The following is a 21,649-nucleotide window of genomic DNA, read 5'->3' as shown; positions in this document are numbered from 1 at the left end:
TCGTATTTTTTTACGTTTTTCATTGTAAGTTGAGTAAATCTCCGTTTCCAATTGGAAGAGTAGTTAAGATAAATAATTAACAATTACCTTGGTGTGACATAGCTACATCTGGAATATTTCTAAGGTATTAATAGATTCATGAAAAAATGGCGCTGGAATATCAGTGAAGTTAACTTTGGAAGTATAATAAAAGTAGATGTAAAGTTGAATAGTGTTACCATTATACATAATAATCATGAACTATTTGTAGTGTACCGTCCGCAAATGTCATGAAATAAAAAATCATTTCATTGAACTTAATTTATAATTAACGCTGGTTTCAAAGAAAACTATAGTGGGAAAATCTTTAGCCATTCAAACTGCCAGCGCAGTGTCATTATCAAATGACGTCAGCTTACATAAAAAACAACTATTTATAACATCCTGACCCGACTGGGATACAAATGAATCGATTGTTTGAACTTGAGTTTGAAAGAGTTTATCAATAAAATTATACCTAAGCGTACAAATGAAATAAACAATACTAACGTATACATGTACGTTTGTATATAACTGAAATCCTTCGTAACGATTGTCCCGATTTTGGTAACATTTTCGTGTTCATAATTGAGTAGGGTATAGTTTATTTATGTTTGAGATTTGACGCAACAGTCACTACAATCGAATTTTATATTTTAGTCGAACGAAGGCGGGACAGACAGCTCGTTATTTACAATATAAAAACTTTGAAGCTTAATAAATATTTCCATTTTTATTTTAATTCGCGGAGTATTAAGCACTGTGTGTACAGATTGTGTTTTATAAATTAACACAATGACTATATAAGTATCATTTATTGACGATCGACGTTCTGCTAATTAGATGTATCGATAGTTGGACGTTTTGATGTAAAGGCACTTTTCCAATTAGCCATATTGAGGCACTTTTCCAATTAACTGACACCTTAGAAAGCTGGGCGTTTTGATACTTACAAGCCTTTTTTATAAACAGTTGACTCAATATGCCCTACGTGGAAATTAACGCAACATACGTTTTATAATTATTTTGACATCCATATCGATTAGTCTTGGAGCGCTAAAAAGAGCGCCTGTAACTGGTCGATTGGATGACATTAAATATCAAGAAATTACAACGCTCTAGTTAAAATCAATATTTTACAAAGTTCTTAGAGCGCCTGCTCATTAACAAATGATAGTCGCTTTCTAATTTAAAGTATCAACGGCTTGTAAATCAAAATCAAAATACACCTTTGAATCGTCATTTAATAAAGTATATTACGTGAATTTACCACTATCCCGGAAAAAAGATTCTACCTTCTTTCTTCTTCTTACCTTTTTTCAGATGTGTCAAGTAATTTGCATTTTCACGTTTTCTGTGTCATCACACATAGTCAGATTAACAAACGTAATAACTAAAACATGAAATCTCCACTCAAACAGACACAGATCATAAAACGTAATCACACGACCCCAAACTCAGCATTACATTCATAACTAGCATTATAATGCGTACGCATCCCGTCTAATACATACGAAACTTTACTCCGAGAGCAGACAATAAATCCCTAGCGAATTCTTCGTATAGTCGGAGCTTTCATAAACTTTTTCTAGGACATCCATTCATGGCATACCGCGTATTATTATCTTTTACGTTATATACATTGTATTAAAGACTATCCAGGTAACCGAGTAGCTGGGGTTCGTTTAACACGTAAGAATTGTGTCTTTATTCAGAAATACATAAATCATGAATTAAAAATACATACACACACATAAAATAACTTACCTATTAGAAAAAAAAAAATGTAATGATAATGTCTAAAAATCAAAATATTTTTTATGCAAAGTAGGCTCATGAAAGCACTTTTTAATCGTCATATTATAGTGTTGAATTAGATGTAGAGCTGCTACCGATGGGGAAAGAAGATATTATCGAGATTATCACAATTTCAATTACAGAATAGGACATCCACGATATTTTTATTTATATGTAGTTGTATTGATTAATATGCTTTATTTAGCAATGTTTTTTTTTACACAAACTCCAAATTTGTTAATAGGCCAGGGGAAAATTATAGAAACGAGTACCGTATAAGTAAGGACGTATTAACTTAGCGAATTCGGAAACGAGGTTTACCTCTACAACTCAAATTAACCTGCCGGGTGGAATTTGGCAGTAATCGAGTACAAAATCTAATCAGTCAGTACTGAGTGTGAACGCACATTCCAATACCAACATGACGACCTGATTAACACATTAAACTGGAAATCTCCGACTCACAGTCACTTTATAATATTAAAAAAAAAGAAAATATATTATAAATAAATATGAGACAACATCACATACATTACTCTGATCCCAATGTAAGTACCTAAACCACTTGTTTTATGGAAAATCAGAATTAACGACGGTACAACAAACACCCAGACCCTAGACAACATAGAAAACTAATGATAATCTACATCGACTCAGCAGGGTACCGACCCAGGACCTCGGAGTGGCGTACCCATGAAAACCGGTATACACACCACTCGACCACGGAGGTTGTCGACGAACGAAAATATATTAAATAAAGAATAGTTATTTCAATCAAGAAATCCAATCCAAAAGGTTGGTACAGTCGATAGTGTTTTGTTCTCGAAACATTTGTACATTCGATACTTCATAAGTTTGCTAGTTTTAACTAATTTTACTCCCATTCCCTTCTTTCCCAGGAAATAAATAAGGCTCGATTAATCAATCATGGAGCTAAACTGAACGAACCGCCCAAATTGTGTCTATTACGAATATAAATAATTACGTTTCTTTGTTCTATAGAATATCTATATGAGATAACAATACCACGCTGGCACGTCGCTGAATATAGTCTATTATCTATGTATAGTTGGCAACTGTTCTATGGCATTTTGTCGCAAGTACTTTTATTATACAAGATTTTTCTTTTTAAGTAAAATTATTAGTAGCTTTCTTTTGTTTTGTTATTTAGTTCTTGGGACGAAGTTTTACAACGCTTACAGTAGAGTGAGTTGGCAGAAATCGTACCATAAAGAAAAAGCGTTACGCTACTCCAGGCAAGCTTCCCTCTCTTTCTTCTTCTCTCTGTCTCTTTCTTAAATAGACTGTTTCAGTAATAACTTGTCAATTGTCATTTAAATATTCTAAAATGTTGTTAATTTACATCAATGTATTAATTATTATTTAATAAATAATATAAAGTTAAGGAACTTCCTTCCAATGTGTGTGTCCCATAAAACCTCTCGTTATTTAATTCACGTTTATTTTATTTTTTTAATTATATGTATGTTTTATGTTCTGATAAAGTGACTATTAACTAATTTATTTGAAACGGCTTAGTGTCAGTACAAATAAAAACACCTCTATTCCAACCAAAAGTCAAATCACTCTCAAACAGGGAAATAATTCCTGTCAAATATTAATCTTTGCAACACACACCTATAAACGGCATAAGAGCAAACACCATCTATGACCAAAAGGTTCAGGAATACTCTTACCTTGTACGATGTAGCTGGCCATCAACGCTGCTGTGTTTTCGTTGCATTGTATGCAACCCTGCGCGAGGTCTCGCTTCACTTGCAAACAGAAGAGATACCGCGTGAATTCCTCTTCGAGTCTCGCAGGATCCGGCGTGTAGAACTTAACGCAAAACCTTAACGTTGGCTCCAACATCGATAGACCAACTTGGCGGCACATTGGCTTTTCGACGTCCAACCAGTACTATAAGACAAAATTGATAAATTATAGCAGTTTGTAAAAAACGCTACCAATCTTCTTATATTTACTTTCAATCACTCAAATAAAACTTGTGCTAGACTAAAATAAAAGACTACTGTATTCAGCCCAAAACATCAAGATCAAGAACTTTACATGACCACAAAAACCGGTAAATATATTGTAAGTGTACTGTAACTACTGTAAGCTTGATTGTTGAGAGAAAACAATCTGACAAGTAAATGTGTTATTCAATGGTCTACTCTGTCAAAATACATTAAAATTTTAAGAGGCATTAGTCATTCTGCTCCTGACGTCAGTTAATCTAAGTTATATCCCTTGGGCCTGTTAATTTAATGACAAATTCAGAGTAAACTTTCCTATACAAAAAAAAATAATAAGTTGGTTAAGTTACTTGCAAGTGGATTTTAAACAGAGAAGAAATATTTTGAATTTCCAATATTTTCGATCAAATCACAAGGATCAATGGAGAAGAAGAGAAATATAAATCATACTTAAAAAATATCTCTGAAACTTTTTTAACTATGAAAGTGTTACCTTAGTTCCGTTCGCATCTTGATACTCGAGTCCAAAATAATCTGCTTCCAGGAGATGCAGCTGTCGACAGACTTGATCAAACAATACTCGTCCAAGTGCTTTTGACTGCAACAAGAGAATACAAATTATTTTAGAGCTACAAAATATAATTAAGTTCGTAAGGAAGGTTATATGATACTTTTACATATTTATTTGCTTTAGTTTACAGGATAAAAATTCGAAGCAACCAATAATCAACTACTTAATATTTTAACGTTAATACGAAGATTTCCAAATGATTAACGTTATATGGCGCCCTTCTAGAAACTATTTTGCTGCGGAGGCAAACTTCTAGACTCCAAGCTTCTGATAAAAAAAATCTATAGAAAAACCTAACTTTTCATGTCGTTTCATTAATCCTCCTGGCATTCCTTCTTCCTTATAAGCTTGCGTGTAGACCTAATATATCAATAAGCAAATACAAAGGCACATATCCAAAAATAGCGTCATCGATAGTTTGAGACTGCTAATAAATAAATCAACCTCACCGAATATATACAAAGGAAGTTTATTTGTTTTCCAGCTTTGACGTATCAACACCGAAATATAATATCATCTTGTCACGTAGATATTTTGAAGAACGACACAAAAATACATTATATCCTGATAGAAAAAATATTACGGATTCCATGCAAACGAAGGATCAGGTAAATATTATCTTATTATTTCGAGAACGCCATAATACGGCGAGGAACATAATATTTTAGTCAACGAATCAGATCAAAAAAAATTCTAAAGATTTTGCGTGCTTTCGCGGATTTTTCTGAAATTATAAGTGGCCTCATTCGTATCCTTTAAAAAATAAAAATTTTGTAGACGTTTAACGGGAGATCATAAAAACTAATTACGTATGACCTTAATTTGAAAAAGGAACGTATAAGCCCGTGAATTTAAAATTGAAAATTTATTTTAAAACCTGCATTTTCAGAAGATATTCTCACACATTTTAAGCACCAGTTGGGCAATGTGGACCGTGACAGAATAACGAAACACTCACAATATCTAAATAAAAGGAGCAAAGACAAATACCTAAACAAGTTTAACATTGAAATGATATCGATATCGATCGAAATCTTTAATTATCGTTGGTATTTTATTAAGCATTTGTGAAAATATTGCGTTTTCATTGTCGGCGAAATTATTATCGGAACATTGAATTAAATTACAGAAGAAATAAGTAATTACGATGAATATTATACATTTAACCAAAAATGAAGATAAATATTATACAAGAAGCGTTTTTATTTTATACATTATAATATAAACTATTAGCAAATCACATAGCAAAAACAAATCACGCGTAACACTTGATTTTATCTTTATTCTTTATATTAGAACAAGTTCTGGAGAAAAGGCTGTTACTCTAGAAAGAGATTTCTATGGAGTTGTCAATTAAAAAAAATGTAAATCATAATTTAGCATCAAGATCGAGTGTGACATTAAAAGATTTTTAGATACAGTTACGGCATAAAGCATTACATCGTGTCGACAGCTGCTGTTCCCGATATTGATTTCCTGAAGAATTTTGCATATAAATTGTGAAGTGACAGGTGAGGAGGACCACTTTTGATAATGTACCGATCAAATCGTATTTTTTGCTTCCTCTATAATATAATTTTATATCACTGAAATCGATCGATATTTTCTCGAATGAGCTATAATAAATGATATTTTTACGACACCAGGACTATTTTTTAATCGTATATATAATATAATATAAGGATAACAGCCTGTAAAGTTCATACTGCTGGGCAAAGGGGCCTCCTCTCCCTTTGATGAGAAAGTTAGGAGCATATTTAATACGCTGCTCGAATGCTGCCATATGTGAATCCACCAAGAATTCACATGTGACAGAATTAAGTGGAAATTAGACACATGCAGGTTTCCTCACGATGCTTTCCTTCGCCGCCGAGCTCGACATGAATTATAAACTCGAAATAAGCACATGAAAATTCAATCGTACTTGCCTGGGTTAGAACCTTCTTTCATCGGTTAAGAAGAAGCTTTCATTAATAGATTCAACTGTTATCTTTAATTTTATATACACATATATAAACTACGTGAATTCGACTGAAGTTGACAGTCAAATTATGTTATTGACACGGCATTGAATCTTAATTTAATCACCTAGTTAAATTCGCTCAACCACTTGTAGACAAACGATCTCCAACTTAACTCATCGTTACTGATAGATCTCCAATACTAATACAATTCGTCAGACCTAGTTAAAGCATTCCAAATTGGTGTGAACATTACCGACTGACTGTAAATCCATCTCAAACATCGATAATTAAAATTGGAAACCACAAACTAATTTCCAAAATTGATTGGAAAATTTAACAATCTAAACTCAATATCAATATAACTCAATAGGAATATTTTATAATTTTATCAAATAGATTTTTTAAACGAAAAATTAAAATTATGTTCAGAATATACATTTTTACAATCTTTAAAAAAATATTTTTGGTACAGACATAAGAGGATTCATGTTTGAATAATTATAATTATTTTTTAATTCAAGATAATACACGCGATAAAAAAGCTAGGTATTAAGACTTTGTAACTTCCAGGCAGGATATATTTCATCCATGTATATAATTGTATTTTTAAATGTTGAAAAAGAGTAACTACTACTACTATTTTCTTGGCGGTTCTTCTCGGTAGAATCTAACTTCTAAACCGGTGGTAGATTTGTTTAATATGACGATTCAAGGATGCTTGTAATAGTTTATTTGAATGAAGTACATATTGATTTTAAAATAATTGACAAGAACTTGAATATACTGTATAATATCTAAACAGAGTTACAATTAGGTCAAATAGCAACTGTTTTTAATGAATTATATTACACTCTTAAATATACGTGATTAAAATGTTCAACTAAAAGTAGGTGCTAATATCACCTTTATCATTTTAAAATTCATTTGCAAGATATTTCTTTTTACACCTTCAAGGTGAAAGTTAAACAAAGACTAAATTCTAATTCCAACTTAATTTATACCTTCGACAAAAACATTTGAGACTATAATTAAATATCACGTCCCTTTGATGATAGCGCTCTGTAGACCGCTCTAGTTGATAAATTGTTATCCTTTGGGTCAACGTAACATGATGCATGAACGTTTACTGCAGGACCGGAATTTCTTATAACTTTCAGTGCTTTATTGAATTTTAGACTTAAGACGAAATATATTATCGAAAAACCTTTACTCTTTATTATAAATGCGACTTTGGATGTCTGTCTGTAACTGATATCACTGAATTGAACCAAAGAAGAGAATCAGGCTTACTTTTTATTTTACTTGACGACTACCCCACAGACGCCAACAAAGTCGCGAGTGACTACTGGTATTATAGAAGAACTTAAGTTTTTTGAAAGTTATAGATTATTATTTTTTACAAACATAGATCATATGAAATTCACGGAGACTATTAAATTTTTAGATAATCGAACTTATAGGTAGTACCTGATGGTAAATCCTACCCTGCCAAACGCAAGAAATCTAAGACGTAATGGCAGTGATTGTCATTGTCCACCCAAACTTTAAACCTAAAGATTACGACAGAAAGTGTCGCTATTTGGCATAACTCTAGATTTACAAAAAAAAATGATAAAAATTCGTTACGGTAATTTTGCTTCGCATATATAAAGGGCTAAGGGCCACACTGCACAACTATGCAAATAAATCTATACTAATATAATAATAAATAAATGTGAAAGTAATTTTGTCTGTCTCTCTGTCGCTCTTTCACGGCCAAACCAATGACCGAATTTAATAAAATTTTTTATGAAGCAAACTTGAACTCCAAGGAAGGACAAAGGCTATTCTTATTCCTTACACATGACAACCAACCCCTAAAACGTGGGCAAAGTCGCGGGCAACTATTAAAATAAATAAAAATAAAGTTTTATCAAATAAATAATAATAATAAAGTTTACAGTTGCACGGCAGCGAGTGCCGAGTTAGCTTTGTTGTTTTTTTATTGTGCACCAGTGACGCGTTTGCTTTTCTATTACCATCGCTGTTGTATTTTCCTTTGAGTCGAGCAAGCATTTCACTTTGAAACTTGACCCCTATAAATCCAACCCCATCTTTTGTTTTTATACAGTAATCCTAGATTTTATAATTATATTCATACTAGTTTCCGAACGCAGCTTCACCGCCATATATATATATGTGTGTCACCGTAACAATTTTAGATTACAATGTGACGAGACAGATTCTAATCTGTCGAAATATTGTGAACTGTGAAATATGATTGCAATTTAATGTATTATTTTTCTCTATATTGTAATATAACGAATTTTGTAATCTTACGACATAAACATTGTGTGACCATAATTTCATGATGATCAGATCGTGAAGGCTTAAAGCGTAACAAAGTTACTTTCGAATATAAGTTGGAATATACAATAAATTAAATGAAAATCAACGTCACGTCTCAAATCTATAACATATTATACATTACGCTCAGACTCATTCTCAACTTGCAATACGATAATGAAAATTCCAATTTATACAAACTCGAGTCAAACATCCGAGTCGATTAGCACGTGAGGTATTTAATCGAATAATTTCCGCTCAGAATCGATTACGCGTCCTCGACCTAACCTGCCGCTACAATATTAACAGTGCATTCGTATCGATAACGAGCGACCGAATAACCGACGGAGCGTACACGAGGGGACGGAGTCGTATAAATAGAATCGTTAAAAGTAAATTGGTAGATACTCTTATATTTATGATGCATGTCTTCGTGTATCCTCCGTTGATTTGTTAAGTGGTATATTTTGAAATGTTCTTGACCAATTGTATTGACCGGATTGATCTCTAACTTCTTCTTCTTCTATTCATTTTATAAAATATGCGAAATGCACGACAAAAACTGAACATATACTAAGATCAATTTAACTTAATGGTAGGGTTTTATCCAAGTCCAACCGACACAGACAAGCAGTACTACTTAATATTATTGTATTCAGATTTGAAGGGTGAGCCAGTGTAGCTACAGTCACAAGGGTCATAGTATGTTAGCTCTAAAAGTTCGTGGCGGATTCGCAATGAAAGAAATGGTTAATATTTCTTACCGCGCAGTGACGACCACTTACTCGATAAAAAGTATTTTACATACAAAATAATAGATGTTATCTGTTGCCTATGATGGCGTAATGTATGGCATTTACCATTAATAAAAAAAAGTGTTAAAACAATTAAGACGTTCAGTTAGTAGATTTCAATATACAAATGCCTACATCGGAACCATAACGAATCTCTACGAAAAAAAATTTTAAGCTCTCGTACTTAGTTAGTAATAAATAGTTAGTAATAGTTAATCCACAATAAAAAAACACATATGATTCAAACCAGTACAAGTTACATAACCTAGAAATGTTACTTTATGATTTTATAAGACCATAAAACCTGAAGATGCTCTACTGCAGAATAAGATTACAAGGATTAGGAATATATAGGTCAAAGTGATACAAACTCAACACGAATTAGCCGCTGAATAACGACATTAAAAACTAAAAAAAAAACATATATTTTTTGCAAATTAAGACTCATGACCAAGTAAAGTTAAGCAATTAGGGCGACCCGCTTTATTTTAACCCCCGGTTATTTACGACGAGGCTTCTCTTTGACGTCAAAAAGGTGACACCCCGCAAGGCGCACTACTCCTTTAAATAGATTTTATCGCTTGCACTTTACAGCCCTAGGCTCTGGGAAAAATTATAATCGAGATTACAAACACTATGTAGACAATTTTTTATTTATAGAGAGACTGGACTCTGACGCAGTTTGATCAAAAGTACGAGAGAAGCTATGAAATTTACGCCAGTTATGCTTGAACTATACTTTTCATGCTTGAATATTTTTATGCTAAGGTAGAGTTACGCACTACGAAAGAACTAAAAATAATTCAATTTTACTATCTTAGTTTGCATGATGTCTTGTAGTCATCATCATCAAGTCAGTAACTTTGACAGTAGACATAGTAATCTTATTTCTCTATCCACCGACGACAGGATGACATTTGCTACTATTAGGTCTTTTTAAAGTTAACAAAAATATCCATATAAAATGTGAAGATATGAAATGTTATTGAATAACATTGATTTCAAAAGAAATTTGAAAGATGTTTCCAAAAATATGACGGATCAAAATCGTCTGCAAAGTTGACCGAATGGCGTAACAGAGGGGGCACAATGGAGCCATTGAGGCAATCAAAACTGCCGGCTAAGCCTTTTTCTTGATAACTTCTGGCGAACCGCCAGCTGCGCCTGATAAGGGTTGATGCAGACGCAACGTTCTCTCTAATAGCTCACTCGATCAATTATGAGGCTTTCTCAAAGCTATACGGATAAGATATTTTTTTCACTCTTGCACAATCTTCAAATTGTTATGAATGGATCGCTTCTCGCTTTATTCTATTTTTTACTAAACTCGACGTCTTTTATTGAAATCGAGAAATTATTTTTCTCGAATAGAATAGAAGTCCTCACGATTGGTCGAATTTGTATTATTCAAATCGAAATTAATTAATAAAAGTTTTAAAGAGTGTCGGATAAACGTCGCTTTACGATCACCCTAAAGGTCAATGATACGGTATCAAGCAGCCGTTATCCAATTCAGAAACTCGAGTGCGACATTCTGCGAGGGAGTATGTTAGCTAAGATTTATTGACTGTTGCAAAGCGAGTCTTATGTAATAGTATGAGACTTTAATACATTAGTTCGAACTCGTTCATGATGGTTATCGCTATGGTCTTTTGTTGATTTCAAGTGATTAACCTACTTTAAAATAATAAATAAACTACTATTAGCAAACTTACAACGATTTTTCTCTATCACTAGTAATACAACTTTTCATTCTGATTTCCGCCAAATTCCAAATTCTTCAACTGCATTGCGGAATAAGCATTTATCCATAAACACATATAGCAAAGAGATACACTATCACTTACTAGAACCTATCTGGCTCACGCAGCAATCTAGTCTTACTCTCACATAGTACTCGTCAAAATCCTGCGTGACCCAAAAAAAAATGTTTGCCACGCAAATGGAACCTAAGTGAACTCTTTCACATCTGTTCTTATTTCCGTATCAGGATATTACACGGAATCGAAATGGATTACAGAGCTAATGTTAGAATTCAATAAACGTTCTTACAACAAACTCTTCTTATAAATAAAACATTATGTTTCATCCGGTCGTTATGAAACTTTCGTAAGTTGATACACACGTGTGAAGTTACTCCAAAAGAAACCAAGATTATTTTATTTCTAAACCTCCTTCTACCAGCATGAAGCCGTAGTATGCTAGTAGATCAACAACAAACAACAACAGCAGCCTATAAATTTCCCACGGCTGGGCTAAGGCATCCTCTCCCTTTGAGGAGAATGTTTGGAACATGTTCCACTATGCTGTTATAATATAGGTTGATGGAATACACATGTGGCAGAATTTTTAAGAAACTAGATAAATAGATTATAATAAATACAAATTAGGCACATTAATATTCAGCGGTGCTTGTCTGGTTTTGAACCCGCAATCATCGGTTAAGATGCACGCATTCTAACCACTGGGCCATCTCGGCTTAGTAGACCATAAATAAATGAGTTCCAATTTTACTAAAGGACTAAAGTTAGTGTTATAGTAGTAATGTTCTGGACACTGTGCGAATGAAACGAAAGCTAAAACATTTCGAATGCACATCCTTGTTTACAAGTTCGTTCGCACACAAGCGGACTTCCGAATCCGTTCCAGGCTAACGATGGCCGACAATATAAACCAGGTTGAATATTAAATAGGAGTTACGACACGCCTTGGCATTGTTTCCATGCAATTATGTCGTGAAAAACGTTTTAGTGTTTTAAAAAATTTAAATTGATCGTTATCACTCAAACGGTTTTGATGATATTCATATTTTTTAAAATGAGAATAATATTTTGTAAAAACAACATCAAAAAGCATTATGTTTGTAACAGCATTATTGCCAATAATGAGACTGTTAAAATTAGTCCCATTGATATCAATACTAATATTATAAATGTGAAAGTAACTCTATCTGTCTGTCTGTCTTTCTCGATCAAGCCAATGAAGTAAATTTGATAAAATTTAGTGTGAGACAAACTGGTCCAAGGATGGACATAGGCTACTTTATTCCCTAACACATGATAACCAAACCGTGTGCGAAGCTGCGGACTACAACTAATTGGGCATAAGTTAATTTATTTTTTAAGTTTTTTGGTAAGTTATAAAGTAATAGTCTAAAAAAAAACAATAAATGCAACAACAAAACAAAATTTCATAATCTTACAGGAATAATATCAATCAAATGTGTCGCTTCTTGACTTCTGCTCAAATAACTTCGAGCAATTTTAAATTTCTATTATCAAAAGCGGTTATGGAACTGTCACATTTTTTAAGGGGTAATGTTCGGAAAGACGTGAAATCGTTTGTTTAAAGATAAAGCTGTAACGGCGCCTATGACATCACTCAAGTGTTTACTCTACCGTCGCCCACAACCTTACGAGATACAACCACAATGAGATAAGGATTCGTCGGCATTATCATATGTATTATTATACAATCATTTTCCCTTACTGACTAACGAAAAGCCAAAACTACTAACTAAAAAAATATGATTTTAGATTTGTTCATTTTTATGAGAATATGTTTTTGAAAATATCAACTTTAAGAGGGAAATGGGATATGATACCTTACCCATATGTCCGTAAGAAATAATTTAAACTTATGTATGATTATTTCAATTCAAACCTACAACTTATAATTGCAAAAAGTTCTATACATAATGTACTATCGCTAGTACGAATTCACACCGTTAGGGTTTTTAGGTAGAAACTCAATCATAAAAAGAGATATTCTTGATTTTATTTAATGAACTTCCCGGCTACTAAATCTGGAGAATTCGTGGTTCGTCAGAAGGAAACCACATTGAATCCAGTTTCGTAGTTTATAAGGTTTATACAGACACCGGGAAACGCCTTCGTCTAATTCTATGTAGAGATAATGAGTAATGTTAATGAGTAATTGAAAGATGTATGAAGATTTCCTTATTCGACTTCTCGGTACGCTGTATACCAAAATTGAAAATACACGTTCTTAAAGACTGAACACGTTTGGCTTTTTCCAAATAGGGTATCGTAACATATTCAAAAGTGTAGCGCATATCATGTATCATACTGAATGTTGTCGCCGTCGTTCGCCGGAAACTAATTTGCAGCTACCGACATATAAAAACTTTATTGTCGATTTTAGCAGTACTAGCTAAGAAGTTCAATGTTTAAAGTTCTATAAATAAATTGATGAAGAACGTACTGTTTTTTTTTTTTTAAATTACAAACATCGTAACAAGACACAGATCTTGTGTCAAACAACTCGATATCGTCACATGAATGATTCGATAATGCGACAAAGTCCTTGTCGAGTTAAAAGCTTCGCTCCATCTCAGTGCAACATACAACGACACACGTACAGTGTACATGAATATATATCAGCAGTGTATGTACAGTCAAAGTAAGAAAACCCTCGTTAGTTTATAAACTCATTCCTTTATTAAGTCGACAGACAACTGCATATAGAATTAAACTTAGATAATACTCTTTGGCGTATCTATAATGATATTGCTAAGCAATATGACATTCTCAATCGGTAAAGCAGTTCAATCGGTTTAAGGTTACGAACCTTTTCTTAGGCTGACTGTACAATGTAGGACCTAATATACGTTCTGAGTAGAAACAGAAGGGGGTTAAAGAGATGCTTTCTAGGCGAACAACGCGTCAGTTTCTTCGATACGTTCATCGTTCTAATGGACGGAGGTGGCGTCGACCTCTTTACACGGAGAAACTTTATAACAAACTTCAAATACGAGACATTTTCTGCTCCACACGAATGTATGTGAATATCTGTCAAAAGATAATTATAATGTTTCTTCAAATGTCTAATATATTTTGCGAATAAATAATTTTTAATATACCTACCTTACCGGCGGGAGTTTGATGTTTAATCTTTTAATTTAACTTTTGTTTATTAATATTAAAATATTACGCAGACTTCTTTATTCACTTAATATAAGATTAATTATTTAATTAAATTTTAATATCACACCTTCAACTAATACCAAAAAATCTAGAACGTAACCTTTTTGTGCCACAGCTAATTAATCGCCTCTCCTAGACGGTCTTTGATCAGTTAAATAAAATAACGAAATAATCAAAAAATCGCATAAGTACATTAGAATCGGTTCTATTCGAAATCGATTCAGAGCCAAGTACTAAATCAGATTAATAGCTCAAGAACCTCAACCGATATTTACAAAGTTTTTACGAAAAATTCTTCCAGACGATGAGCGAACTTATAAAACTCGAATTTCATACGACACAGCTAAAGTTCCTCAGCGAATAAACTAATGGAACTTGAACAAATCATTTTTACTACTAAAAAGTTTTTAACTTTTGTCTCGCTTGAAAACACGTTTACATTCAGAATATTGTTTTAGTATAGCATGACGGATACACTTTGCAAAATTTTTTAAACGTATAATACGACACAACTTAGATGTAGCATTCGGAAAATTCGTAAAATCTCTTACTGCCGGTTTACACAACCAATAGAAATAGCTCCCCATCGCGCCATTAAACGCTATTCGTCGCTATAAATTCTCACGTGAGTTCTACCCAAGAAAGGAAATCGACGTGTCAAATTGACAAATATATTAGGTCATATGATATTACACGTTGTTACATTTGTGTAAAGATCATATTCGCATAATAAATAAATATTGATAATTTGGGATGGCGCGCTTATTTCGGATGTAATCGGTTTTACGAATTTTACCGATGCTACATCTAAGTTGTGTCGTAATATAAGTGAATATTTTAAAGATCGTCCATTTTTACCAGTTATAAAAAAGTCACATGAATTTGCACTTTCTAAAATTTTACTTCATCTAATCAAGTTTAATGGCTTGATAAACAACGCAGCGTATATTAATTTTTATGGTCGAATAAAACAACAAGAGTGCATATGAAATGTACACTACATTAACGGCTTACCGTTAATCCACAACTGTGTGGATCCGGATTTGAAGATATAATTCATAAAATTCAGCCCATGTGGTGCGAACACTATTGTAGGAAATTGTATGAAATTAAATTTTGTTAAGCACCTAGGGTCAAGAGTCAAGTTTTTATAGCAGAGTACAAAGGGTTTCTCACCAGAGACAACCACGTTACTAGCCCTTATAATTACCGACAGATACAACGTATCTGTTGAGATGGCCCAGTGCTTAGAAAACGTGCATCTTAACCGATGATTGCGGGTCTAAACCCAGGCAAACACCGCTAAATATATGTGCTTAATTTGTGTTTATAATTCATCTCGTGCTCGGTGGTGAAGAAAAACATCGTGAGGAAACCTGCATGTGGCTAACTTCATCGAAATTCTGCCACATGTGCATTCCACCAACCCACATTGGAACAGCGTGGTGAAATATGTTCCAAACCCCTTAATGGAATAGGTGGCCTTATCCCAGCAGTGGGAAATTTACAGGCTGTTACTTTACTTTACAACATATCTAATCCGTGATCATCAATAATGATACAAGTGACTCTCCATAAATAATAGCAATGAATAGTAATTAAAATATTGTTAAAAGAAATGCAGACCTACTAATCATCTGAACAAATGAAATCAGAGAACAATGAATCGAATGAAATATTTCATTGTAAATAGCTAATTGTTTTTCGTCGAAACGAACAAATGAATAACAAATAAATAATAACATTAAACAAACTATCTTCCAATAAATATTTCTCTCGTTAGTTAATAACCGCTGCGGGAGAGGTCAGATATTGCTGTGTAGACAACAATTAGGCCCCGATGGAGGCCATTAGTGACTTGCAAATCTCATATCTACACCTTTAAATGACTAACCTCCTGTCCTTTGATATATTGAATACATTTATGTCATTTGGTATACATGTATTCAATGATAAATTTCAGAATGGAATCAATAAATAGTAAAAAAATTCAAATCAAATCAAAATAAACTTATTCAAGTAGGCTTTTACGAGGACTTTTGAATCGTTATTTAACAATTAGGTGAAGCTACCACCTGTTCGGAAAGTAGATTCCACCGAGAAGTACCGGCAAGAAACTCAGGAGTTACTCTTTTTCACAATTTCAATTACAGAGTAGGACATCCATGATTTTTTTATTTATAAAAAAAAGTTAAAAATGTCTGCGGACTTTTATTATAGAAACAGATTTAATAGCTAACTAAGTCTATATTATATATAAATTTGAAAGTTACTGTCTGTCTGTATGTCGCTCTTTCCCTACCAAACCGCTGAATCGAATTAGATGAAATTTGGTATGAAGCAAAGTTGAACTCCAAGAAAGTACGTAGGCTAATTTTTTGCCTAATACGTGACAATCAACATCCTAAAACGCTAGCGAAGCCGCGGGCAACTACTAATTCAATATATTTTTTTAATTTCACCTTAATTTGGGGCAAAGGAGACGTAAGCACAAAGCATGAAAAAAATAAAAAAAATGTCAATGCGATCGTTATAACGTAATGTTAGAGTAGAGAACGAAATTGGCAATTTTCTCAAAATCATATCTCAAGACGTATTCTTCGTATTGGAGTATTGAAATTGTGTTACGTCAGAGAATAGAGAATCTTCGCTACTGAAATACGAACAGATATTTGAACAGTATCTCAGAGAGTTTACAATGTGAAAACAATATTTGCTTTGATTTTAACGCGATTTAAAAAAAATTAAAATTCCACGCAACTTTGCTTAGTACTTTCTGTTCATAAGATTGTTATTCTATGTATCTTATGAGTTTTTATTAATTACAACAACTTAATTGAGCGCGAAAATAAAATAAATAAATATTGGACAAAATCACATACTCTGATCCCAATGTAAGTAACACAAGTGCTTTAGCACTTGTGTTATTGAAAATCATAATGACGAAGGTATCACAAACACCCGGACCCGACACGACATAGAAAACTAATAAACCTTCTACATCGACTCGGCCGAGAATCGAACCCGGAACCTCAGAGTGGCGACGACATTATATTATAATCTAAATCTGTATTGTTATTATTACTTATAACTATCAGTTCGCTTTGCTCTGCTACTACGAAAGAAGAACATTTACCGCTTTTGGCATTAATATTATATTTAACATATAATATTACCAATTATATAGAAATCATTGTCAAACTCCAAGTACCTAAATACAATCTAAATGGCTTTGAATTCGGTTATAATACAGTGACTTAAGTGGTATTGAGAGAACGTAATTGAATGTTTGCCAGTATCTAAAAATGGCGAAAATTGATTTTTGCGGGCAGTGTGATTCGTTTTTCAAATTAAAAAAAAAACAAATTTATAAATATACATTATCAAGACAAACAGTGTTGTAACATAATATTAGGTATGCTATTGGTGTATTGCTTACTAGTCGTCGCCTACCGCTTCGCTCGTGTTTTAGAGATTGGTTTTCACGTGTCAGACAAAAAATTAGCCTCAGAGTTCAAGATTTCTTCATACCAAATTTCATCAAATTCAGTTTATTGGTTGGGTCGTGAAAGAGCGACATACAGGCGGACAGACAAAGTTACTTTCACATTTATAATATTGGCATATGTAGTGAATATTTTAATTTCTCTTATGTCATTTATATTTTCATTACAAAAATATATCAGTCCTAAAATCCCATAAGTCGTGAGGGTTTAAAAAACGTAAACTACGGTAATGCTTATTTGTCAATCCCATTGAACATTTCAGCACCTTAACTATCTCTGTAAACGTGAAAATCTAACCTACCGTCAAAGTTAAAAAGTTAGGTTACGTCAAGCAGACAGAAGGCCATAAAAGTCTGCCAAATATATTACATGCGGCACTAGCAACGCACTGCGCCGAACTCAAATATATTAAACTAGTAGTCGCCCGCGGTTTGGTTCGCATTTCAGGGTGTAGGTTGTCATGGGTCAACTAGAAAAGTAGCCTGTGCTCTTTTTCGGAGTTCAAGTTTGCTTCATACCAAATTTAATTAAATTCGACAGATAGAGATACATTTACAGTTATATCTATTAAAAAATTGAATATAGATATGGGCTAGCGAATAATAATAATATTAATTAAGCCAATTAAAAGTAATACCATTGGTGATCGAAGTGTATGTATGTATTCCTGTGAGAATCAATTAGATTTTGATCGATGGGTAATGTTTCGATATATGGCTCACCTGTATCTGGAACATGGATATGGAGTCGTCCAGCATCTGCACGCGCACGGCGAGCATCTTGCCGCCTTTCTTGGGCGTGGCGGGGGGCGTGCGAGCGCCGCCGTCGACGCCCGCCGGCGTGCTCGCCGAGTGGTGCATGCGACCTGCATCAAGGAGAATCGAATTAACGGACTATTTCCATTCAATTGTTATATTATACAAAGTCATTCATTCAAACAATTTTGTCCTCTACATTATACTTGTTGAAGTACTTTATTAACAGTAGCAAAAATGAAGTTCTAAGTTTAATTTTTTTTGCAAAAAGTTCAATCTAAATTATCAGAGATACAATTCATAATTGATATGTAAATACGCCTGAAAAAAAAAAACATAGGGGCATTAAAATGTGATTATTCCTAATGATTCCAAGAATCTATGTACAAAAATATACCAGAACAATGATTTGAGTTATAGTCCGCAATAAATCTTAGATAAGCTTACAATTAATTCGTAATACTGAGTACACCACACATTGTAACAATTAGATCCTTTGGCTTACAATAAATTGGACCACTAATACCAATTATCTAGCCAATTCCTAATAATTAAATAAAATATATGAGACAAAATTACCTGGTATATTCCATCCAATAGTGGACAGGTGACCAGTAGAATTGCAGCTGCCGGGTGGTAGCTCGGTCTCCATCATATTGTTGTAACGTCACATTCAAAACACTGCACTATATTCACTCCCATTGTCACTACACTAGGCAACTAGCAGTTCCTGCCACAGACTGATTCTGTAACAAATAATCTATTTTATTTTTTAATTCAACAAAAAAGAGTTTTCATTTATAATCATAGACGAAAATCTTAGACAATAAAGCTTATACATTTGTATTTATTTAATTAGGTAATTAATTCCAATTTTAATTATTGATGGGTAGATATGATAGAGAAAATCAGTGAATGTGATGAGTATTATATATACATAAAACACACATATACATACTCTTTTACAGTAATATAAAAGCGAGAAAAGTTATAGGCGTTAATTATGCTACTGGTGGGCATTGACCTCTCTTCGCCGCTTATACCTATGTAAAATTTATTTACTTCATAGATTATATAGTATAGATTTATTGCCATCATATGCAAGTACCTTCATAAATTTTTACTCAAATTATTTTTGGTGATTGATGATTTACAAGTTCTAATTTTGAACTGATAACCAAGACATTCCAAATTAGCAACTTAGCTTATTTTACTTGAAAAATGAATACAATATGCATCATTCACTAAGTTGCAGGTTCAGAAGCTTTTTAGTTATAATACAAACCATTCTAATTCAATTCAATTTCATCTGTGTTATATAAAAAAAAAAAAAATATTTCTTCCTAATTACAGTACCACATACCAGTTCCATACTAACCCATCCAGGACCACCAAGATTTATAAATATATAAATCTACTACCACTATTGAGTAACCACCATTTCTTATTATATATTTAAAACAACAGTGTTACATATTCAGTTAAAAAAATACTTTGAATGTTGCATGCATAACATTATATTACAATAAATAGTGTCAAACTCTTTTGAACAATAATTTGTGCATCAGTTTTTATTAGTCCTTAACTCAAAAAGGAAAGTAATAATTATTACATGCCATTTTTTTTTAAATTAAGGTAAATCATACTGTATTACTTAGAGTACTAATAGTTGTAGTACTTAGTGGCAAATATGTTAGCAATAGCACTTAATATCATTTAGGTTTAATTAATCATTTATATTCAAAATGCATAATTTTATTTTGCCCCAATTAATTGATAAAACTATTATCACTAAAATGAATATTTTCAGATTTATTAAATCAGTGTAGCTGATAATAATATTGTTATGAAAAATAAGAATCTTATTTGAATTTGTAATGTATTATTCTTACTTTAAAAAAGGAGTATTTAAAAATGTTGTATACACTACATGCATAACATTAATATTTTGACTATTATTTAATTAAGTAATCAGCTTCATTAATCTCACAACTTTAAAATGTGTTGTTTTACTGCAAAATCTCTAAAAAATGTTTTAATACTACAAATAGGGTTCAAATTATTAATGTACTTGTTACCAAGCTTTTTTAAAGTATAATTAAATTCGTTTTACCTTGTTTGACACTCAGATTTCATATATAACCCATAATTTATTAAATTATTGATAATAAAACACTCATTTTATAGAAAATAACTGAATTAATGTAAATGCACACTATTAAAACTTAAAAACGGTTCAAAAAGCAAGCAAATTAAGTTACTGCATACAAGGTGCAAGACCGGCGGCCTATATCACACCCCCAGACATAAATAGTAGCCTCAATGCAATAACCAGAAAATAGGTCACACGGAGGTGCGCCCGACTGCCGGGCCGACCGACAGAGACAACACGGCGCGACCTCCGCCGCGCCGCATCACAATCTAATAAGGACCCTTTGCAAATTTAATAACACGAACTACACTCGTAAACTAACATATTTTACGAGACCCCTTATGAATTCTAGAATATCCTAAATAAAACCTGTTTTATTTATAAAAACATATCTTTCCTTACTTTCTAACAGTCGCGGATAAATGAGAGAGTAGACGACGAAACGAAGTCCCGACTCCCGAGTTCCCTTCCTGTCAACCACCACTGGAGTCATTGATCTTATTTGTCATGTGATCCACCGCCACTTTTTTCAGCACTTAATCACGTTATATTAATTCGCACTATGCAGTTATTTATAGACTCCACAATGAAAATTATATCGCCTTCTATATTAATTTTCACATTTTTGAATAAAAACACTTACACACCCAGCGCGATTTTTACGCCATATTTATTTACTTTAGTCTTTAACAAGCTGAATGTTGCTAGTTACAACTTACAAGCGAATAATACAATTTTTATATCCATTTAATATTATGATCGTTGTATTCATTTCTAATAAAATAAAACAAAATTAACTTAAAAAAATAAGACGTTAAAATGCAACTAAGCTATCTTCAATT

The 21,649-nt window shown here is 32.8% G+C and overlaps 1 protein-coding gene across 4 annotated transcripts in view; it reads right to left on the bottom strand.

Annotated features, from left to right (window-relative positions):
• Positions 1–21,489, bottom strand: part of LOC124542566 (FERM, ARHGEF and pleckstrin domain-containing protein 1-like) — a 55,190-nt gene extending 33,701 nt beyond the window's left edge. For all 4 annotated transcript variants that reach the window (XR_006967333.1, XR_006967334.1, XM_047120510.1 and 1 more), the window contains exons 1-5: positions 21,210–21,489; positions 19,235–19,401; positions 18,623–18,765; positions 4,288–4,392; positions 3,513–3,735 (exon numbers count right to left, since the gene is read on the bottom strand). Coding sequence is in view for 2 of the 4 variants with exons in the window: in XM_047120510.1 (XP_046976466.1) it covers positions 3,513–3,735; positions 4,288–4,392; positions 18,623–18,765; positions 19,235–19,310 (547 nt within the window). In the remaining 2 variants the exon portion in view is untranslated. The remainder of the gene's footprint in view (positions 1–3,512; positions 3,736–4,287; positions 4,393–18,622; positions 18,766–19,234; positions 19,402–21,209) is intronic.
• Between the last annotated feature and the right edge of the window lie 160 nt (positions 21,490–21,649).

The sequence above is a fragment of the Vanessa cardui genome, chromosome 2, assembly GCF_905220365.1.
Source record: "Vanessa cardui chromosome 2, ilVanCard2.1, whole genome shotgun sequence".
In the NCBI taxonomy this organism is placed as follows: Eukaryota; Metazoa; Arthropoda; class Insecta; order Lepidoptera; family Nymphalidae; genus Vanessa; species Vanessa cardui.
Note: the sequence above shows the minus strand (reverse complement) of the source record. Positions and strands in the feature narration are given on the sequence as shown.